At 43.4% G+C, this 17956-nt stretch overlaps 3 protein-coding genes across 5 annotated transcripts; 2 read left to right on the top strand and 1 right to left on the bottom strand.

The window, feature by feature from the left end:
• The first annotated feature begins 993 nt into the window (after nt 1–993).
• LOC101772538 lies at nt 994–8612 on the top strand. 3 transcript variants are annotated; one of them, XR_002675944.1, is made up of 5 exons: nt 994–1845; nt 2802–3367; nt 4066–5997; nt 6109–7290; nt 7390–8612. XR_002675944.1 is itself a non-coding variant. In XM_004982493.3 (2 exons), exons 1-2 carry the CDS (start codon nt 1135–1137, stop codon nt 3159–3161), a joined length of 1071 nt encoding a protein of 356 aa, XP_004982550.1. In that variant the 5' UTR covers nt 994–1134; the 3' UTR covers nt 3162–3593. The 3 variants fall into 3 exon arrangements, 1 of the variants encoding a protein (XP_004982550.1); XR_215826.3 differs by having other exon boundaries at nt 6109–8612; XM_004982493.3 differs by lacking the exons at nt 4066–5997; nt 6109–7290; nt 7390–8612 and having other exon boundaries at nt 2802–3593.
• Nucleotides 5357–7308, bottom strand: LOC101773081 (putative disease resistance protein At3g14460). The gene is made up of 2 exons (XM_022829675.1): nt 5705–7308; nt 5357–5402 (listed from the first exon to the last, which is right to left on the bottom strand). Exons 1-2 carry the CDS (start codon nt 7306–7308, stop codon nt 5357–5359), a joined length of 1650 nt encoding a protein of 549 aa, XP_022685410.1.
• A 1131-nt stretch (nt 8613–9743) lies between the features above and the next one.
• LOC101772132 (aldose 1-epimerase) lies at nt 9744–17002 on the top strand. Its single transcript, XM_004982492.3, has 5 exons — nt 9744–10344; nt 10450–10499; nt 15625–15751; nt 15968–16072; nt 16151–17002. The coding sequence occupies exons 1-5, from the start codon at nt 9924–9926 to the stop codon at nt 16771–16773; spliced, it is 1326 nt and encodes a 441-aa protein (XP_004982549.1). The 5' UTR covers nt 9744–9923; the 3' UTR covers nt 16774–17002.
• The last annotated feature ends 954 nt before the right edge of the window (nt 17003–17956 follow it).

Here is a 17956-nt window from a genome sequence, read left to right as displayed (position 1 = left end):
GACATTTAAAAAGTCTTAGTTTATATTTAGAAAAACCAAATAACCTGGACGGAGAGAGTAGTTTTTTTTTTATAATCTCATAAGGTCATCTCACCTAGCTATTTTCATCTAATAAAGTTTGCACACCAATCGACCGACTATCCAGCAATCTCCCAACATTTTATTAGGCACAACTTATAAAAAGATGAATACTACATGGATCTCATTAATTTGTCAGTATTTTAACAATTCGGAAAGTTTTAAGGAAACCCTTTTGTTTTATAGATTTTTTTCAAAAGAATTTCTCAAAAAAAAACTCAACATCCAAATATTTCTCCCAATCCATTTCTACTACCACACCCTAACAGCTGTGCCAGATGCCGACGTCACCTTTCGCTCTTAGAGTAACTCCAGCAAATCTGCATTACTTAATCCAACTATCATGTTGGGATAGTTGTTGAAAAAATAGTACTCCAGCAAACCTCTTACCTTCCATTTTCTTAATAATTATTGAGATAAATTAATAATTCATCCCAACTCTACTCAAATAGAGGAGGAGTTGTGGCCCTCCAATATAGTAGTTGGATTGGATTGAGATTATTAGGAGCAAAATTAATTCTCCTAATATTCTCTATTAATTAGTTACTGAGGAAGATTTATTTGAGGATTGCTGGGGATGTTCTTCCTCCGTTCGGCGCACGACAGTCGACACTCGACAGTGATTGATCCTTTGAATTGGAATTTGATTCAATTTTCATTCCAGCAATTTGATTCAATTTTCGCTAACTTATGCCAGGCCCAACTTACGCAGGGCCCATGGACGCTGAACTAATTAAAAAGCTATTAGCTGGCTGGCTGGCGTCCCAGCTAAAAAATGCAGGTTCCTCTCAAATTAAAAAAAAAAGCTAAATGCAGGTAACTAAAATCGGAGGATCCAACGGGACACAACTAAATAGAGCTGCTAATAAAACGCTAACTAGCTGGCTTTCCCTAACTAGCATCCAATATTTAGCAGCCGGGTTCCAAGCGGGCCCACATGCGCCGCGACACGGTTGCGGCACCGACGGAGGAGCAGCGCAAAGCCAGGCGCCGCCGATTCGCCCCCCGCTCGCCGCCGCCGGCTGCTCCTCCCAAAGCCCCAGACTCTCTCCACCAATGCCGGCGCCGCCCGCCCCGGCGCCGCCCAGCGCGTCGTGGCGCTCCGCTGCGTGGCGCCGGCACGCCAGCCCCGCGGCGGCGGCGTCCTCCTCCTCCACTCCCAAATCCCTCCTGCTTATCCTCCCAGTCCTGCTGCTCCTCCTCTTCGCGCTCTCCAGAGCCCCGGATCTCACCTTCTCCAGCACCTCCACCTCCGCCGACGCCGCCGACTCCTCCTCCTCCTCCGTTGAGGAGCAGCTACTGGGATTACCGCACTCCTTCCCCCTCCACGGCCGCCCCTTCGACTGCTACGCCTCGCCGCAGGCCTCCCCGGTCGTCGCCAACCTCGTGGAGGGCGTGCCGCACCCCTTCTTCTACTCGCTCGCCGACATGGGAGCTCTCCCCGACCACCCCCACAAGAACATCGCGCGCCTCCTCAAGGGCAAGCGGTTCCGCAAGCCCGACATCTCCGAGACCATCCAGGAGCTGCTCGCCGGGGAGGTGGGGAGGGGCGGGCCGTCCAGCGGGGTCGTGGTCGACGTGGGGGCCAATGTCGGCATGGCGTCGTTCGCGGCCGCCGTGATGGGGTTCCGGGTGGTGGCGTTCGAGCCCGTGTTCGAGAACCTGCAGCGGATTTGCGACGGGGTGTACCTCAACCGGGTGCAGGACCGTCTTGTGGTGTATCACGCCGCGGCTTCAGATCGACTTGGGAACATCACTATGCATAAGGTAGTGCTTCGGAGCCTAGTTTTTATGAGCTGCTTACTTAGTTTTAATGGCTGTTTCTTCAATCGAGTATTATATCATAACTGCATATCTATTGTGGGGGTAAGCTCAGACTTGGCAAAATTACCTTAAACTGTGTTCTTGATGTGTGTCATGGGCTTAAAATCTGGATCATTAAACACTATCATTTTAGTTTGTTTGCTACCGCAATTGTGAGAATGGCATAGATATTACCTTAAGACAATGCAGAACAATGTTTCACTTCTGAACCCATTACATCGCTCCTGAAAGGATCAACTGAATATCCATGCTTTTTCTGGTCTATTATGGTGCATAGAGGAGTCCCTTATTATGGGTGATGGTGGTGCTCGTATGCAAATAATTTCTTGTTTGATGTACTGAAGTTTGTGAGTTTGGTTTTCTCTTACATATTAAGTTATCATTAGAATGTTCAATCTATTCATCTTCTATCGGTGCTATTATTGCTAAATGGAGTCGCTTGGAAATGGAAAATGCTACACAAATAAATAGGCACCTTTTTCATGCTGAACTATAATTCCAGTATTTTGCTCTTGTTATTGGTGAACTAGCTTACATAAATGTCATGTAACTGATGGAACAAGCTTATATAAAAAATCAATATTCCAGTCTCATACTGATCTATTTTAATATTATTAAAATGACACAATGAACCTTGCATTACATGATTACTATTTTTCTTGGAAATTTATATCCTTTCTAATTTTTTTAACATTCATGTGGGACTATAATTAGAGGAGACATAAGTGCATAAAAAGCTATGCATGCACATAAGATGTTACAGCTTGCCAATTATTCGGATTCTTATTTTCATGTGAGGTTATGCATATTGTAGAAATCTCAGGTTCCTTTCTATGTGTCTGGATATTGCTTCTATCTTGCCTTATACGTAACTTATGAGTAAAAATGTGGTGACCTAGGTGATTGGCCGACTTGACAACAGTGCTATTTCTGCAACTGGTGCAAAGTTAGCATTCAAGTCTAATGAAGGAATTGCTGTTGTGGTTTCCACAATTCCATTGGATGAAGTCATTCCAGATACTGAGCGAGTTCTTATGATCAAAATTGATGTTCAAGGTTGGGAATACCATGTATTGAGAGGTGCATCGAAATTGCTTTCAAGGACAAGAGATGAAGCTCCCTATCTTATATATGAAGAAGATGAACGCCTGCTGCAGGCAAGCAACACCAGCACACAGGAGATAAGGGCATTTCTCTCTAGTGTTGGTTACAATGATTGTACACGGCGTGGCACTGATGCTCACTGTACAAAAGAATAGGCAAATTGGTTTCTGACTGGTGCTCTGATGCTCCTAAGCTCAAGTTGTGTATGAACACAGAAGAATCAATTAGGATGTCTTGAGCTATATCAAAAGCAAATTTTGCCCCCTTTGTCAGTCAGCAGACCAGGGGTTTACACATTTCATGTGTCCAATAGTTGGGTTGCCTTGAGTTCCATGGTACCCTTGTTCCTTTTACCTTTTAGGTTAGTTTGTTAATTGCTGTTGCTGGGTCTTGGTATAATTGCAATTTTAGCCATGATGATTATGTAGCTTCCCATATTAAATTTACACTTCTCGTAAAAATATATGTGGGTGCATTGGACATCTTGAATCATAGTGGATGTTTCCAGATGCTAGTACTTTTTTTTGGATTATGAACTTGGAATATATATGCTAATTACTGAATATTATTAATATATATGTTTCAGTTATCCTGTGTCTTGAGAAGCATCTAGGAGTTTTGTCTAAAGTTAAACAACTAAATTAATTTACATTAACTCATTATTTGGCTTACCACACATAATTCCTTTCATTTGCACAGTTTACCGATTCAACATCTTCAACTTGATCAATTTGAATTAGATTTGACATTACTTTTACCTGAAACGCTAAGATCTTACAAGCTGGATTTTTTTTGTGAGATGGCAGCATGAATGAATGGTTAAAGATATTCCTTAAAAATATCAAGTTGCACTTACCTGATACTATCATTTTCAGAAGTATTATGATAGTTTACCTAGTAGTACTTGTGAAGCTCTGAGCTAAAATAATCTTGTTTAGAAATATTTGGTTGCTTTCCTAAAATTAAAGTTACATCGACATGGGAATATCTATCGACATTGGATTCTAAGTTTGAGGATGAGAAAATATACTATGTTCCTATTTGCAATTTCTGCTGCAGAATTTCACCATCTATTTCGATCCAAGGGATGTGTGCAATCTTCGGCCAGTCAACGCCATATTCTTTTATCAGTCTCTCCTTGAGATGTGGGTGACAGAGTGCAACTTCAATCTTCCTAATGGATAGTGGCAGAGGTTCCTCTGGCAGTGATTCCAATGCAGGGCAGTTCCATAAGACCAACTTATACAGTGACTGTATTCTGGACAGGGTTGAAGGAAGTGATTGCAGAGTATTGCAACCACTTATACATAAGCTCTGGAGTGACTTTAGCTGTAGGAGAACATCGTTATCGTGTGCAGTGAAGGAGGTGATTTCTGAGCAATCTTGGATATCTAGGCTCTCAATGAGCTCAAGCCTTTCTCTTAAAAGAGGAGACCTTAGTATTGTCATTTGATCAGTGATAATGCTTCTAAGTAACCCAAAGCTTGCAGTGATTTCACTGGTTGTTGGTGAGGATAAACTTGCAAGTAACAAGGGGCAGTTGAATATGCAAAGGGATGAGACACTGGATCTAGCAGTGGTTGCATGTGCCAACTTTACATCATGGTGGTATGGCATCCAGTACCCTTTTTTTGCAGTTGTTATCTCTGTAAGATTAGGAGGTACTGGAGGCAGTGCTTTGAGCTTTTTGCAATCCTTAATCACAACATTGTGTAGATTCATCATCGTATGGCCACTCCATAACCACTCATTGAGTTCTGGCATGTCATCAAGCACCAGCTCCTCCAGCGACTGGAAAGGCTCCTGTTGGCTGCTACTGCCATATGCCTCTGGGCCTATCTGCCTCAGCATTTTCAAACGCTGCAACCAGATTGTTCTGACGGAAGTAAGTTGACCAAGTGGTGGAAGCTGCTCCCATGCATTGCAGCCACTTAGGAAAATATGCTCAAGATTACCAAGCCATTCGTTCTCAAGCCAACTAGGGGATTTGACTCCCATCCAACCCATGATGTCAAGTCTCTTTAGATTTTCGTGTGGCTGGAGGGCTTCTAGCACATCCTCTTCCCTATTTGTATTTACCTCATCTCGATCAGGCGCCCACATTAGCTGCAGCACAGATAGTTGGCCTTTCTTACACAGCATGGCTTCTTTTGCGTCATCAGGTGTATTGATATTCTCAAGGTTTCTGATCTGCAGGGATCCTTGGAGCTCTAGTAGATACCCAAGCTGAACTATGCTTTGTGTTTGCTCTCTGGTAACCTTAAAAATTGGCAACCTCTGAAGGCATTTCAACCTGCCAATGTCTGTTATGGAGGAAACAATCTGATTAGCTGCTGTGAGATGTCTTAGATTAACCAAGTTGTTCATTCTGGAAGGCAATTTTCCAAGCCTGCAACCTGATAAATTCAGAACCTGCAGGTGGTAGAGTTTGCACAAGAATTCTGGTAGTGTGGTGATGGTAGTTGATGAGATATTTAGGTACCGGAGATGCACACATTGCCGTATGCTATCAGGAAGTCTGTCCATCATGCATGGTGATAAATCCAATACTCGGAGGCTTTTTACATTATCTAGAACTACTTGAGGGATGGAAGCTTTGATTGGAGCCACTGTATTGCTAGTGAGGAAAATGAGAGTGCGCAGGTTCGTGTATGGGATTGTGTCATCAAGTGCTGAAAGGCTATCTAGATGCACTGACAGATGGCGTACTGATGATGGGATTCTTGTCCATTCATCATCTCCTATTCTGAAGCATTCTTCTGTTGCAACTGCTTTTGCAAGCTCATAAATTACAGGAGGCATCACATAATAGCTGACAAATTCTTTCTTCTGAATTGCGAAGAAGGACTTATTGCACAGATCATTTATGTATTCCTTCCCAATGTCCTCCATTCTCCTGCAACCTTGTGCTATCCACTGGAGAATCAGCTGCTCAGCTTCAAATTCCCAGCCCCTGGGGAAGATGCTGCAATATGCAAAGCACTGTTTTAGGTGTGGTGGCAGATTGTCATAACTTGTCCTTAGAATTGGCATGATTTCCTCCCATACTGCATTTCTCTGCAAGACCTGTTTCCACTCATCTACACTGTGTTTACATTTCAGGTGTCTAGCTACAACCTTTGCAGCAAGAGGAAGACCACTGAGTGTCTCAGCGATTTTCCTTCCGATGTTCTCCAATTGTGAGTTGATGTTGTGGCTTGTCTCATCAAACATACAAGACTTTATCAGGGACCAACAGTCATTAACTAGCAAGGCCTCCAAACAAATTATATAGGACGATTGCAACATCTCAGCCACCATACGTGACCGAGTTGTCAGAAGTATCTTGCTCCCCTTTGCTCCACCCTTTAGGGGGGCTAGCAGCTTCTGCCAGTTCTCTTGTTCTATTGCTATTGTAATGTTGTCATTGTTCCAAACATCATCTAAGACAAGGAGGAACCGTTTTGAAGCAAGCCTTGCCGTCAGCGCCACTTGAAGTCTATTGAAATTTGTTGTGCCATCATGCCTAAACCGACTGCTGGAAGCTGACTCCAGCATTTCTTTTGTGATCCTCAACTCGTCAAAGAGATAAGTAACAGAGATCCACATTCTCACATTAAAGTTCTCAGTTATTCTAGTGTCGTTGTACACATGCTGTGCTAGAGCAGTCTTGCCTATGCCACCTACCCCAACAATAGAGACAACAGAGACTGGATTCTCATCCTGAGAGCTTGTTAGAGCGGTTACCAACTGTTGGGATTTGAAGTCCCGCCCAATGATTTTCCCATGGATTATTGAGCTAGTCATGGTGTTGCAATTGTTGCTCCTGATGCTCCTGGGTAGGCTGAGTGCTTCACTAACTCCACTTGCAACCTGCTCAATACGCTCCAATAGATTTACCATCTCATTCTTTACCTTGGTTGATCTATCCCAACATGGCTCCGGGCTAGAAGCTGGGGCACCTTGGTTGCGAAACCGGGAATGCATGAAGGTGCTGATTGGGCTACTGCTGCTCCCATTTGCACTTGATTCTTCCATTTCATGGTGGAGGCGGTTGTACTCAAGCTTGTCTAGGAGATCTTCTGCATGATACATGCAATCTCGGAGCTCCCGCATCCATGGAAGAGAGCTGTGGGAGAGTGTGGGCGCCAGCTCAGTTCCATGGAGAACTGACTGTGTGCGAAGCAAAGCAACACGAAGCCTGTCTAGCTCATGGTCGATGCCACAGTTGACTGCCCACCTCTGGAGCTTGTAGGAAAGATACTTGTCGAAGATAACCTGGATGAACCAGCCACCTATAGCCAGGTAGCTGGAGATGTCCATAGTGCAGATTATTGAACTTGCTGTTTCTTCTTAGGATCAATATTGATATATTATATACTATATATACTGCCACTCTGCCAGGCTACCAGGTCAAAGTCTTCCACCAAGTCTTTGTGAAGTTACACACCAGGTCAAAGTCTTCCGCCAAGTCTTTGAGAAGTCTTCCACCAACAGTGGAATCTATTCAATTTTAAAATGACACATTTCTCAGCTTTGATCATTTATTGCATCTCGATGAACCTTAATGCACTGTTTTCAGCTAACCCTTGTTGCTGTGTTAACCTGAAGTGACTGTTTGAGTTTCGAATTCAGTATTTAGTCCTAGAATTTGTTTGGATCTTAGACAGGCCTGTAGCACTTCGTTTTCAAGAAGTTAATGTTTTAGTTAATCAGTTGGAAATGAATGCAAGACAGGGGTTTAGTTAGAGTATCACCAGTTTACTTTTAATGGAATTTAGGACGAATTCTACACACTGGCTGAGGTTCAGACATTATTTTGCATTGAAATGGAGAAGACGTCGGAGAAATTTGAAGGTAGCACACATTTATAGTTCTGTTCATATACACTAGTTAAATCCTGTTGGAACCATTCATATTATGTACAAATTGTGGAGATTCAAATTTCTTATGAAGAATCGGTTCTTTACCAGGTTACTAAGCCGTAATTTTAACTGTACCTATGGATAATCAGTTGTGACTAATGGTTACTTTGTTATGAAGATAGGCTGGAAATAATAGCTACATTTGTGGTCACCAAGAACCTACAGAGCATCTGTTTTTTCAATGCCTTTTTGCTGAACTTGCGTGGAGTACAATTTGTAGGAGTTTTGGTGTGGAGACTACAAAGATGTTTTGGTTGACTTTTTCTTCACTTGTGGAAATATCAGCTTCCTGCAAATTCCAATTGCCTTTGGGCTGGTTCTGCTACTATTAGTTGGGCCCTTTGGAACATGTTGGGCCTATAAACCACGCCGCTGCGTACCAAAACTTTGTGCTTTCCTCACATACTAGGCAGAGGCAGGTTTGGTCTAATCTTCCAGTAGAGCACATGAAGGAAGCCAGACTAATAAATAAAAGGTATTACCAAGTGAGGTCCCTTTAAGGAGGATTTTGATATCACTGATGTTATGGGATCTTGTTAAACCCTACTAGGTGGTAGCTGGATTAGTTCTGTGCTTTCCCTCTATGCAAGACTTGTGGGCTTGATTGACAGAGGGATCGCAGTTCGCAGGGGAGGTTCTGTTCTTCTGTGAAAGAAATACTTAAGTAAAAACATGAACGTGAAGTAACCCATTCTACTGAAAGTTGGTTTATTTTTGGCGTATGATTTTATAATATATGGGGTTCCCTAATCAGCTGATGCCTGATGCTCCTCCGTTTTTAAGTATGCCGCTTAGAATATGCTAATTAGTGAAAAAACTAATTAGCTTGTCCTAAACATTACATATTTAAAGATGGGCCGCTCAGCTGGTCAGCATGCAATGCTATGCTAGGTTCCTTAGATCCCTCCCATTTTAGGACGGTACTTTGTTGGTTGCATGAGCACCGGATGCGGATGGTATTCAACATAGAAAGAAAACTTTGACGTATGAGGCTCTGCCTGCTTCTTGAAAGTTGCTCTTAGTCGAAAATTTTGGGGATGTTTGGCTGCTATTCTTGACTTCTCGTAGATAAGAGTAGCATCAGAGCATTTTCAACGATTCGAGTCAATATGCAAAAGGCAGGGCGAGCCGGTTTAAGTTTGTCAATTCGTAGTTTTCTAGATTAAAAAGCTACGAAAAACTCGAAAAACTGAGCTTTTCAGCTTCCCATATAAACTCAGCTTTCTGATTTTTCGGAAGCTGCACGAGAAGTTTGATGTTTATTTAAGCTTCTGACTTTTCACGTTGAGAAGTTGCCAATAAGTTCAAAACTTAAGGAGAACTCGAAATGGAAGTGGCTTGGGCAAAGAGATGACATACTGACTTGACACCGAAGGACATGTACAGTTGAGATGCTCATCTAATGATACTTAATGATATGATAATACTCTGTTTTTTATCCGTGAAACTATGATTAATGATATGGTAATTCTTTATTTTTATTTATGAAACTGCTGTCTAACACCTGTATGCTTCCTCCCTCTCCTACACTTGAATTTTGCCCCACTCAATCTTCATCCTCCTCCAACTCCTGTGAGATATGTTCCAACATGATTCACCTCCCTCAACTCTATCTCCGTTGAGATTTTGAGATTCCAACGTACTCCCTCCATTTCAAATTGTATGTTATTTTTAGCTATATTATAGATATTATTATACATCTAGACCTACACTGCCATACACTGAATAAAGGAGTATTTAATACTGTATGTAGCCGGACTTTTTTTTTTCCAAAGGCTGGTGACGTGTGCATCGGTCTCAAAGACCTCGTGCCCCCAAGACCCCAACTGCAGTAAGGCAGATTCTTGAGCTTGAGCGGCTGAGCCTGTGGGAGAAAGAACACGGGGGTGGGTAAACGGCGTTCACTCCAGCGGCCTCGTGTCCCCTTGGCGGGCGCCGGCCGTCGCCACTGAAGATGCTCCAAAGCTGAGCCCCCCAAACCCCGGGAAATCGGGACGCAGAGCGCCGGAGAAAATGGAGCAGCTGGTGGGAGTTCACCATCACCACCACCACCATCACTCCCTCTCCCCTCGGACCCCTCGCACCCCGACCCGCGCGCAGCCGCAGCCGCAGCCGCTCCTCCACCACCTCCCGTCCAACCGCTTCCGGGATCTCCAGCCCCAGATTCACCCCGCGGCCGCCAGGGTCCTCCGCGCCACCCCGCCCTTCTTCCTCGTCCTCCTCGCCGCCGTCTACCTCCTCGCCTCCGTCACCATCTTCTCCGCCCCCACGCCGCTGCTCCGCCTCAGCGGGACCGCTCCCAGGCCGCTCCTCCTCTCCATGCCGGCGCCGCCGCCCGCGCCGGAGCTCTTCGAGCTCCGCGGCGGGAGGATTCGGGTCCGCCTCACCAATGTCGGCGCCGCCGTCACCTCGCTCCTCGTCCCGGACAAGAAAGGTGCGTTTTTCTTTCTTTTGTTTTTTTTTTGAGAAGTTTCTGCTTGCTTACGCCGTTTGTGGTTCTGAATCTTTGCTCGCGGTGGTCTGCTTGTTTTCGTCCCAGGGGTTCTCGCTGATGTGGTGCTTGGATTCGACACTCTGGATCCGTATCTGGTGAGTTCTTGATGCATGCATTCCGATTTGCAGCCATTAATTAGCACATTTGGTTTTCTCCGAGATCTCGGCGGGATTAGAGTTAGGTCTGCAAGAAGATATTTTCTTGGTTTCTGACTTTTGGAAGTCAACTTATGCAACAGCTTTGTTTTCTTCTGCATTCAAGCGCGGCATATTTTTGGTTGGCTTGTGTAAATGTCTCAGCGTTTGTGCTAGGATCCCTTTTTATTTTGGCTCGTAGTTTACTTCAGTTATAGCCTGCGTTTTGTAATAGTTATTAGTACTAGAATAAAGATAAAATAGAGATTTTTAATATTTTTCTGAGAAAGTGCAGCAAATTGATTTATTCATGTCTTTAGAAAATTAAAATGATGTTCGTCACTACAGTATTATAATGGAAAGGTTTCATCTTTAAAATACTTTTACCAGTAATAAATGCTTTAACCTTGTCTGTAAGTTCTATTTTTAGCATCCAATGTGTTAAATCAAGAGTTAAATACACCAGCAGCCCTTAAACTTGTCTCGAGATGCCACTTAGGTTCACGGAGTCGCAAAATCAAAATCTGGCACCACAAACTTGTTAAGTTGTGCCACTTAGGTCCATACCCCTTCGAAATCTGGTGTAGCATGCTGACGTGGCACCACATGGATGAATATATGCAAAAAAGACCTCCAAATTTATCATCTTCTATCTCCATGCCCTCCATCTCCAACCAAACACGGTTGGCAAGCGTTTGATCGGTGGGTGCTTGCCGGAGAGGTGACAGCCGGCGGTGAGGAGGCACTTGACGTGCTCAGCGCGACTAGCCACACTCAACCATGGGCTTGCCATGGCCGGGGGCTCACCAGAGCGCGCCAGCGGCCTGTAAGCTATCAATGGCAGAGTGACGGGCGGCGGCATTGACTGGCAAAATCCCGCTGGCAGCAAGGTTCTCCGCCGGTGAGGACACGACCAAACGAATCTACAGGACGACGCGCATCCATTGCACTACTTGCCATGGCCAGAGGCTCACCAGAGCATGGCCGGCAGCTGTGGCGACGGCGGTGACGGATAAGACGATTAGGTGGGCTGGAGACCAACGCTGGGCCACAAGGAAGCTCACCTTGGGGCTTCGTTCCATCGAAGGAGGTCCGGGGAGAGCTGTTGGCGGTGAGGGTCGGTGGTGGCATGGGTGGTCCTGGGCGGTCGGGAATCCACCTGATTTCGGCGGTCTGGTTGCCGGGGCTGTACGAGGACAGTTCAAGGGCGTAGTGGATGAGGTCTAGGGTCTCTGGGTGCGGGGGATTTGATGGGGATGGCCGTAGCTCAGCGAATTGAGTCGGCGGCCGGGCTCTATTGTGGTGGAGAAAAAAATGGCGAGGGGGAGGTAGGAGAAGAAGGGGCCGGGGCTTTGAGGGCCGAGTGCGGGCGAGGATGTGGAGGAGGCGAGGCAACGTCGCCCCTGTGGATGCAGCATCGTCGGTCGCCGGCACCGCCATTACTGCCGGCGACTAGACGAGGAGGAGGATGCGGATGTAGAAGATGATAAAAATCAAGGGCTTTTTTGCATATATGCATCTATGTGGTGCCACGTCTGTCGTACATACATCTATGGGTCCACCAGAAGGTTTGGACAGTCTTAAATACAGGGCTGGACACCGAGACGTATCTGACATGGAGACTATGGCGCATGACGGCGTAGTCTACGTGGCAAGACAAGAACTAGTCGAGGATTAGGAAAAGTACTCGTAGCAATAAGAGTAGAACTCGTCCAGTCGAATCCAACTAGTATTCTTGTAAACAACCGACCTGTAACCCTAACCCCGGCAATATAAGGTGAGGCAGGGACCCCCTCCAAGGCAATTCAATTCAACCAACACACAGGACGTAGGGTATTACACTATTCAGCGGCCTGAACCTGTCTAAATCGTGTGTCTGTGTTTACCTTCGAGTTCCTGATCTCGACGAGCCTCACTAACCAAAACACTACCTCGGACACCCCCCTCGTAGGTTGCCGGGTCTAAACACCGACAACGTCGGCGTGCCACATCAGATCTAAAAGGCCATCGAAGGGGTATGGACCTAAGTGGCACGACTTAACAAGGTTGGGGTGCCATATTTCGATTTTGCAAGTTCGTGGACCTAAATGGCATCTCGAGACAAGTTTAAGGGCTGCTGGTGTATTGAACTCTTAAATCAACTATACTTAAACATTTGGTTGTTCCATTGCCATGAGGTTTTGTTTTTTGTATCTTTCATCATGGTCAAAGGATATGAATGATGAAAAGGAAATGGACATATATGGTGTAGGGGTAAAAGACAAGTGTCATTTTGTAGAAGTAGATGGGATAATAAAGGTTTGTTCAATGGCAGAAGGAAATTATCCTTTTGAAGTTGAAGTGCAAAAAGAAATTTAAAAGTGAAGCCTCATATGGTTTAGATCTGCCTCACTCTTGTATCTTATAGCACTAATAATATGGTGTGAGTTTAATGATTATGCCACTGACAGCTTTCACCTCCTAAGATCTGAGTTATAGTGCCATTTGTTAAAGATTTAACAATTCCTTAAGTTATGATTCAAATTGCCAGCATAATTTTAAGTCATAGCGTTTAATCTTGAAATAACATTGAAACTATTCAACACTCAGTCACACACTTAATCTTTGTTTTAATATGTGTTCATTACCTTAGCTTGTAGTTATGAGTTTCATTCGGTGAACTGTAAGTTATTGTACATATTTTCCTATTTCTGAAATTTTTCAGTCTTGCATATTACGTAATGGTAGCATGAGTTGATGTTCCAGCACCTACTTTAGAAACAACTGGTGGAAGATTAAGCCTCTGTGACTCTTCCACAAACCACATCCTTTTTCAGCATTAGCCACACTTTGCCAAACTCCATTGTGGTAGCCAGCTGGCACTGCTAGCCTTGTACAGAAAATTGTTTAATGATAGAAACCAGGAAATGGTATGGTTGCTGGCAGTACTGAATTCTGAAGTATGTCTTAAAAATCATATGCATAGTTTGTCTTAAAAACACTCAAATTCCTCATACATTTGTTGAGTTACATATAGATATTCAGATATAAATAGTGGTCAAAGATACCCATTGAATACCATGTCATGTCCAAAATGTCTAATTTTTTGACTGGAGGGAGTACTTTGCAAGTCCACTAATCTGATCTCTTTTTGTTTTTATCGTACTTTTCAAATTCTGTAACTTCAAGTTTCTAGTTCAGGCTAACTAGTATTGCTTTTAAGTGTTGTATTCTTAATTTTCTGGATGTCTGGATCACTGTGTGTTGTTGTGTTCCTCTGACTACTTTTGTGTTCTTACCCCTATTTTGGAGCTCAATTGTGATTTTACCCCTACTTTTCAAACCTTGTGATTTTACGCCTACTTTTTCAAAACGAAGATTGAGTTTGCCCCTATTCCGTTAATAGCACCTAACGGTGTCAATTCAGCTGAAAAAGACTAGCATGCCCATGTGAATTTGCCCCTACTTTTCTCTAAGTGCTCATAGTTTATCCCTATTTTGACATTAAATATTTACATAACATTTGATAGATCTTAAAATAATTTGACAGCAAAACATGATAAAATTTGTATAAACTTCAAATCTAAGCAAACTTGGACAGATATTGTCAAAAGTTTGATGGCATTTTGGAATCATTATGACATAACTTGCACCTATATTCAAAAAGTTGTTGTCGGCTGCACATAAAGATGAGATCCAGGGCTAGCCGCTGCTGCGAAACTGTTATTTGCTTTCCTATTGGTTTGCGAAATGACACACAAACAAATCAGAGGACGCTTCAGCTCTGTGCGGCGCTGCCCACGCTGCTCCCGCAGGCCACCGCTGCCGCGCGGGCTTGATTGCCTGCCGAATGCAGGCTGCTATGGCTTTGCACAAGCAAGCCTCGCTGCGCCGCTCGCCCTTGTCTGGCCCCAGTGTGAGCAAGTCATGCACCCATGCCGCGCTTGCCTACTGCAGTAGGCTGCCGCGGGCCTGCCTTCCACGCCGCGCGACGTTACCTCGGGAGGCTGCTGCGCACCTCCACGGCTCCACCCGTGCCGATTCCCCCCACTGCCACCTTGATTTCGCTTGGATGCAAGCCGCCGTCAAGTGGTGAGGGTCACGACAGTGATTGGATCAGGGGTAGTTTGGTCTGTTCCCCTATTTTCCAAATGTTTTCCATTTCTTTTAATTCATATAATCTCATTCATCTAACAGACATCCAAAACAGGGGCAAATGGTAGGTTCAATCCAAAAAAGTAGGGGTAAAATCACAAAGTTGAAAAAAGTGGGGTAAAATCACCATTGAAGTTTAGAGTAGGGGTAGAATCACCAATGTCCCCTTATAAATCTCTTTGAGAAGTTTTCTTAATTGCATGTTAAAATTGTTCTGAAAAGGGTACTTCTCTTCTGACCATTTACAATCTGCTACTCTGCATAATGCCATTTTACTTGTTCTTCCACTGGGCACACCACACCGCATTTAACAACATGAAACCTGCTTGATTTGTATGGCTGACAATTTTAGGTTTCCTGTTGGGCAACTTATTTAACACATTGTTCTCTCATAACTAAGAAAGCAATCTCTGCAATAGAAGTTCTTGATGACCTTGTATGCTAGCTTCCTTTCCGTCAAATAATCTGTTGAAAAGATTTATTAAACCTTGCTAAATAAGCAAAGCAAGGATAAGGCTACCTCAAAACTTCCGTTCCCTAAACCCCAACTGGTATGGGAGTTTTCAGCACTGGGTATGGTATGCCCTTTTTCTCTGTTGAGAAGATTCAAAAATAAGATTTCTTGAATGAAAATGATTTGGAGCATTGATATTCTTGTCTGCTAGCATTTCTATTCCGCAGAAGTCAACTCAATCCCTGAACTTCAAAATGACCTTCGAAAGTAGCCAAAGTTACAAGGTTATCCCAGCACAGTGGGTGTGAAATGGATTTATTCCTAATTTTTTTTTGCAATGCTTTCCTGGTAGGCCTTATTTTTTTAAAGTGCCTTTTCCTTTTAGGGATTAGTCCCAATTATGACTCTTGTTTATCTGCAGTTTGTAAATTGGTAATTACATATATCTCAGTGATCAAGAATTGCTTTGGTTCTAACAATGTGAGTTTCTTTGATCAGAATGGAACGTCACCTTACTTTGGCTGCATTGTTGGTCGAGTTGCAAATAGGATCAAGAATGGAAAGTTCACTCTAAATGGGGTGCAGCATAATCTGAGTATCAACAACCCACCAAACACTCTTCATGGTACGAAAAAATTGGAATATTACATTTCATAAGTGGATTATTTAAAATCTATTTCAGCATGCAACTGTAACTAATGATTAATAATGTCTAATTTCTTATAACAATCCTGGCTCTAAATGACTGAAGAATCGGGATGTAATGCATAAGATATCTATGCCTCTTCAGTTTTTTCTGATTCCATGTTCCATTAACTAATGCATGCTGTTCCTTATTCAGGTGGATTTAAAGGGTTTGACAAAAGTATATGGGAAGTTGCTGAGTATAACAAAGGGGACAACCCTTCAATCACCTTTAAGTATCATAGTAAAGATGGAGAGGAAGGTACTGTGATAGTTAACTTCTCTGAGCATTTTTGTATAAATGCCTTAATATGACGAATATTAATGCTTTGAAAAACAGGTTACCCAGGTGATGTTTCTGTTACTGCCAGATATTCCATTCTTCCAAGTGCAACACTGAAGCTTGAGATGGAAGCCACACCATTGAACAAGGCCACACCCATCAGTTTAGCACAGCACACCTATTGGAACCTTGCAGGCCACAACTCAGGAGATGTGCTTCCACACTCGGTCCAGATATGGGGCTCTAAGATAACACCAGTAGATCAAACCTCAATACCTACAGGCGAGTTCATGCCAGTAAGCGGCACTCCCTTTGATTTTCTGACTGGGAACAGGATCGGAAGCAGAATTGATCAGGTCCCTGGTGGTTATGATCACAATTACGTGCTTGACTCTGGTGAACTGAGGTTAGGCTTGCGACATGTGGCAAAAGTGGTAGACCCGTCAAGCTTGAGGGTCCTAGACATTTGGGCAGATGCACCTGGAGTGCAGTTCTACACTGGAAATTTTCTTCATGGCATTGTGGGCAAAGGAGGTGTGGTTTATGGGAAGCATGCTGGCTTCTGCCTTGAGACGCAAGGCTTCCCAAACGCTGTTAATCAACCTAATTTTCCATCAATTGTCATTCGCCCTGGTGAGAAGTACCAGCATACGATGCTGTTTGAGTTCTCTACTGAGTGATGTAGCTCCTGTACATATCACCATTTTTCTTGTGTTTCCTGCTTGTCATTAGTTAGAAACTACGGTGCAGCAGTTGTTAAATTGATTCTTGATAGGGTTAGATATACAACAGAAGTAACAGAATTAGTCGGGAAGGGGCAAATTTGCCATGAAAGAGTAGGTTTGCATTCCATGTGAACCTTGTACTTATGAGTTAATGATAATTCATCCAGGATTACTGGATTAGCAATTCTTGCATGGAGTAGGCTAAGATAGCATTTTCTATTGAGAAAAACTGGATGAAAACATGAGGTATCCTAATATTATAAAATCACATAGAAAAGGAAAGAGTTTGGTGAAAGGTTATGTCTAATTGCCTTGCATATGACTTATGAGACAATTTTCTTCTCAGAATTATAACCATGACTCAAAATTGAACTGTTGCATAGCTGGTCTTCTTGCTCCCTTATGTTGGTTCGTGGATCATAAATTTATTAAGCATTCAGTAAATCATGTCTGATGCACAGGGACTTACGCCCATGCATCTCATCATACACGTTTCTACACCACTTGGGCTCTGAAGATGGTCATATGGACCTGCTGTTATGCGTCTTCAGAAAATGAAGGGCTTCCATTTGATATATGGTGGTAATTAGTTTTTTTTTGTAAAGCTAGGAAAACCTAAGCAGGCTGAATATGTAGTGAAATAGTTGTTTCGGTTTTGTGTGCCATCCATCCACTACGGGAAACATCTACCTCTGATGATGATCCAAGTAAAATGTCTGTTGTCTTTTGTTAGAGAGAAGTCTGCTTTGGTTCTGGAGTTGTTAAACCTGATTCTGGAGCAATAGTCAGGTGCAGCGCTTCAGAGGAATCCAAGGGGCAAGGGTACTATTTACCTTGTACAGTTATTCTGTGCTTAAAATACATTTTTAAAGTTCTTAAGAAAAAGAATCTACGTACGATCTGACACAGAATGCACCACCACCTTCCTGACACAGGCATTCTTTGCTTGTACAGTTTTCCGGGGAAGTATTCGCAGCAAAATTTTAGTAGTTAGTTGAAATTCAAGAAATTAAAGAAGATTAAGCATGAAAACTTTTGTTCACCTTGTCCAAATGCAGGACTAATAAGTAAAATGAACGGAATGGAAAAAAAAACATTCTTCATTATTGTAATGCAACCAAATTTGACTCAAATTCTG

Source organism: Setaria italica, chromosome IX (assembly GCF_000263155.2).
Source record: "Setaria italica strain Yugu1 chromosome IX, Setaria_italica_v2.0, whole genome shotgun sequence".
Lineage (NCBI taxonomy): Eukaryota > Viridiplantae > Streptophyta > Magnoliopsida > Poales > Poaceae > Setaria > Setaria italica.
The sequence above is the reverse complement of the archived record's forward strand: the minus strand, read 5'-3'. Positions and strand labels throughout refer to the sequence as shown.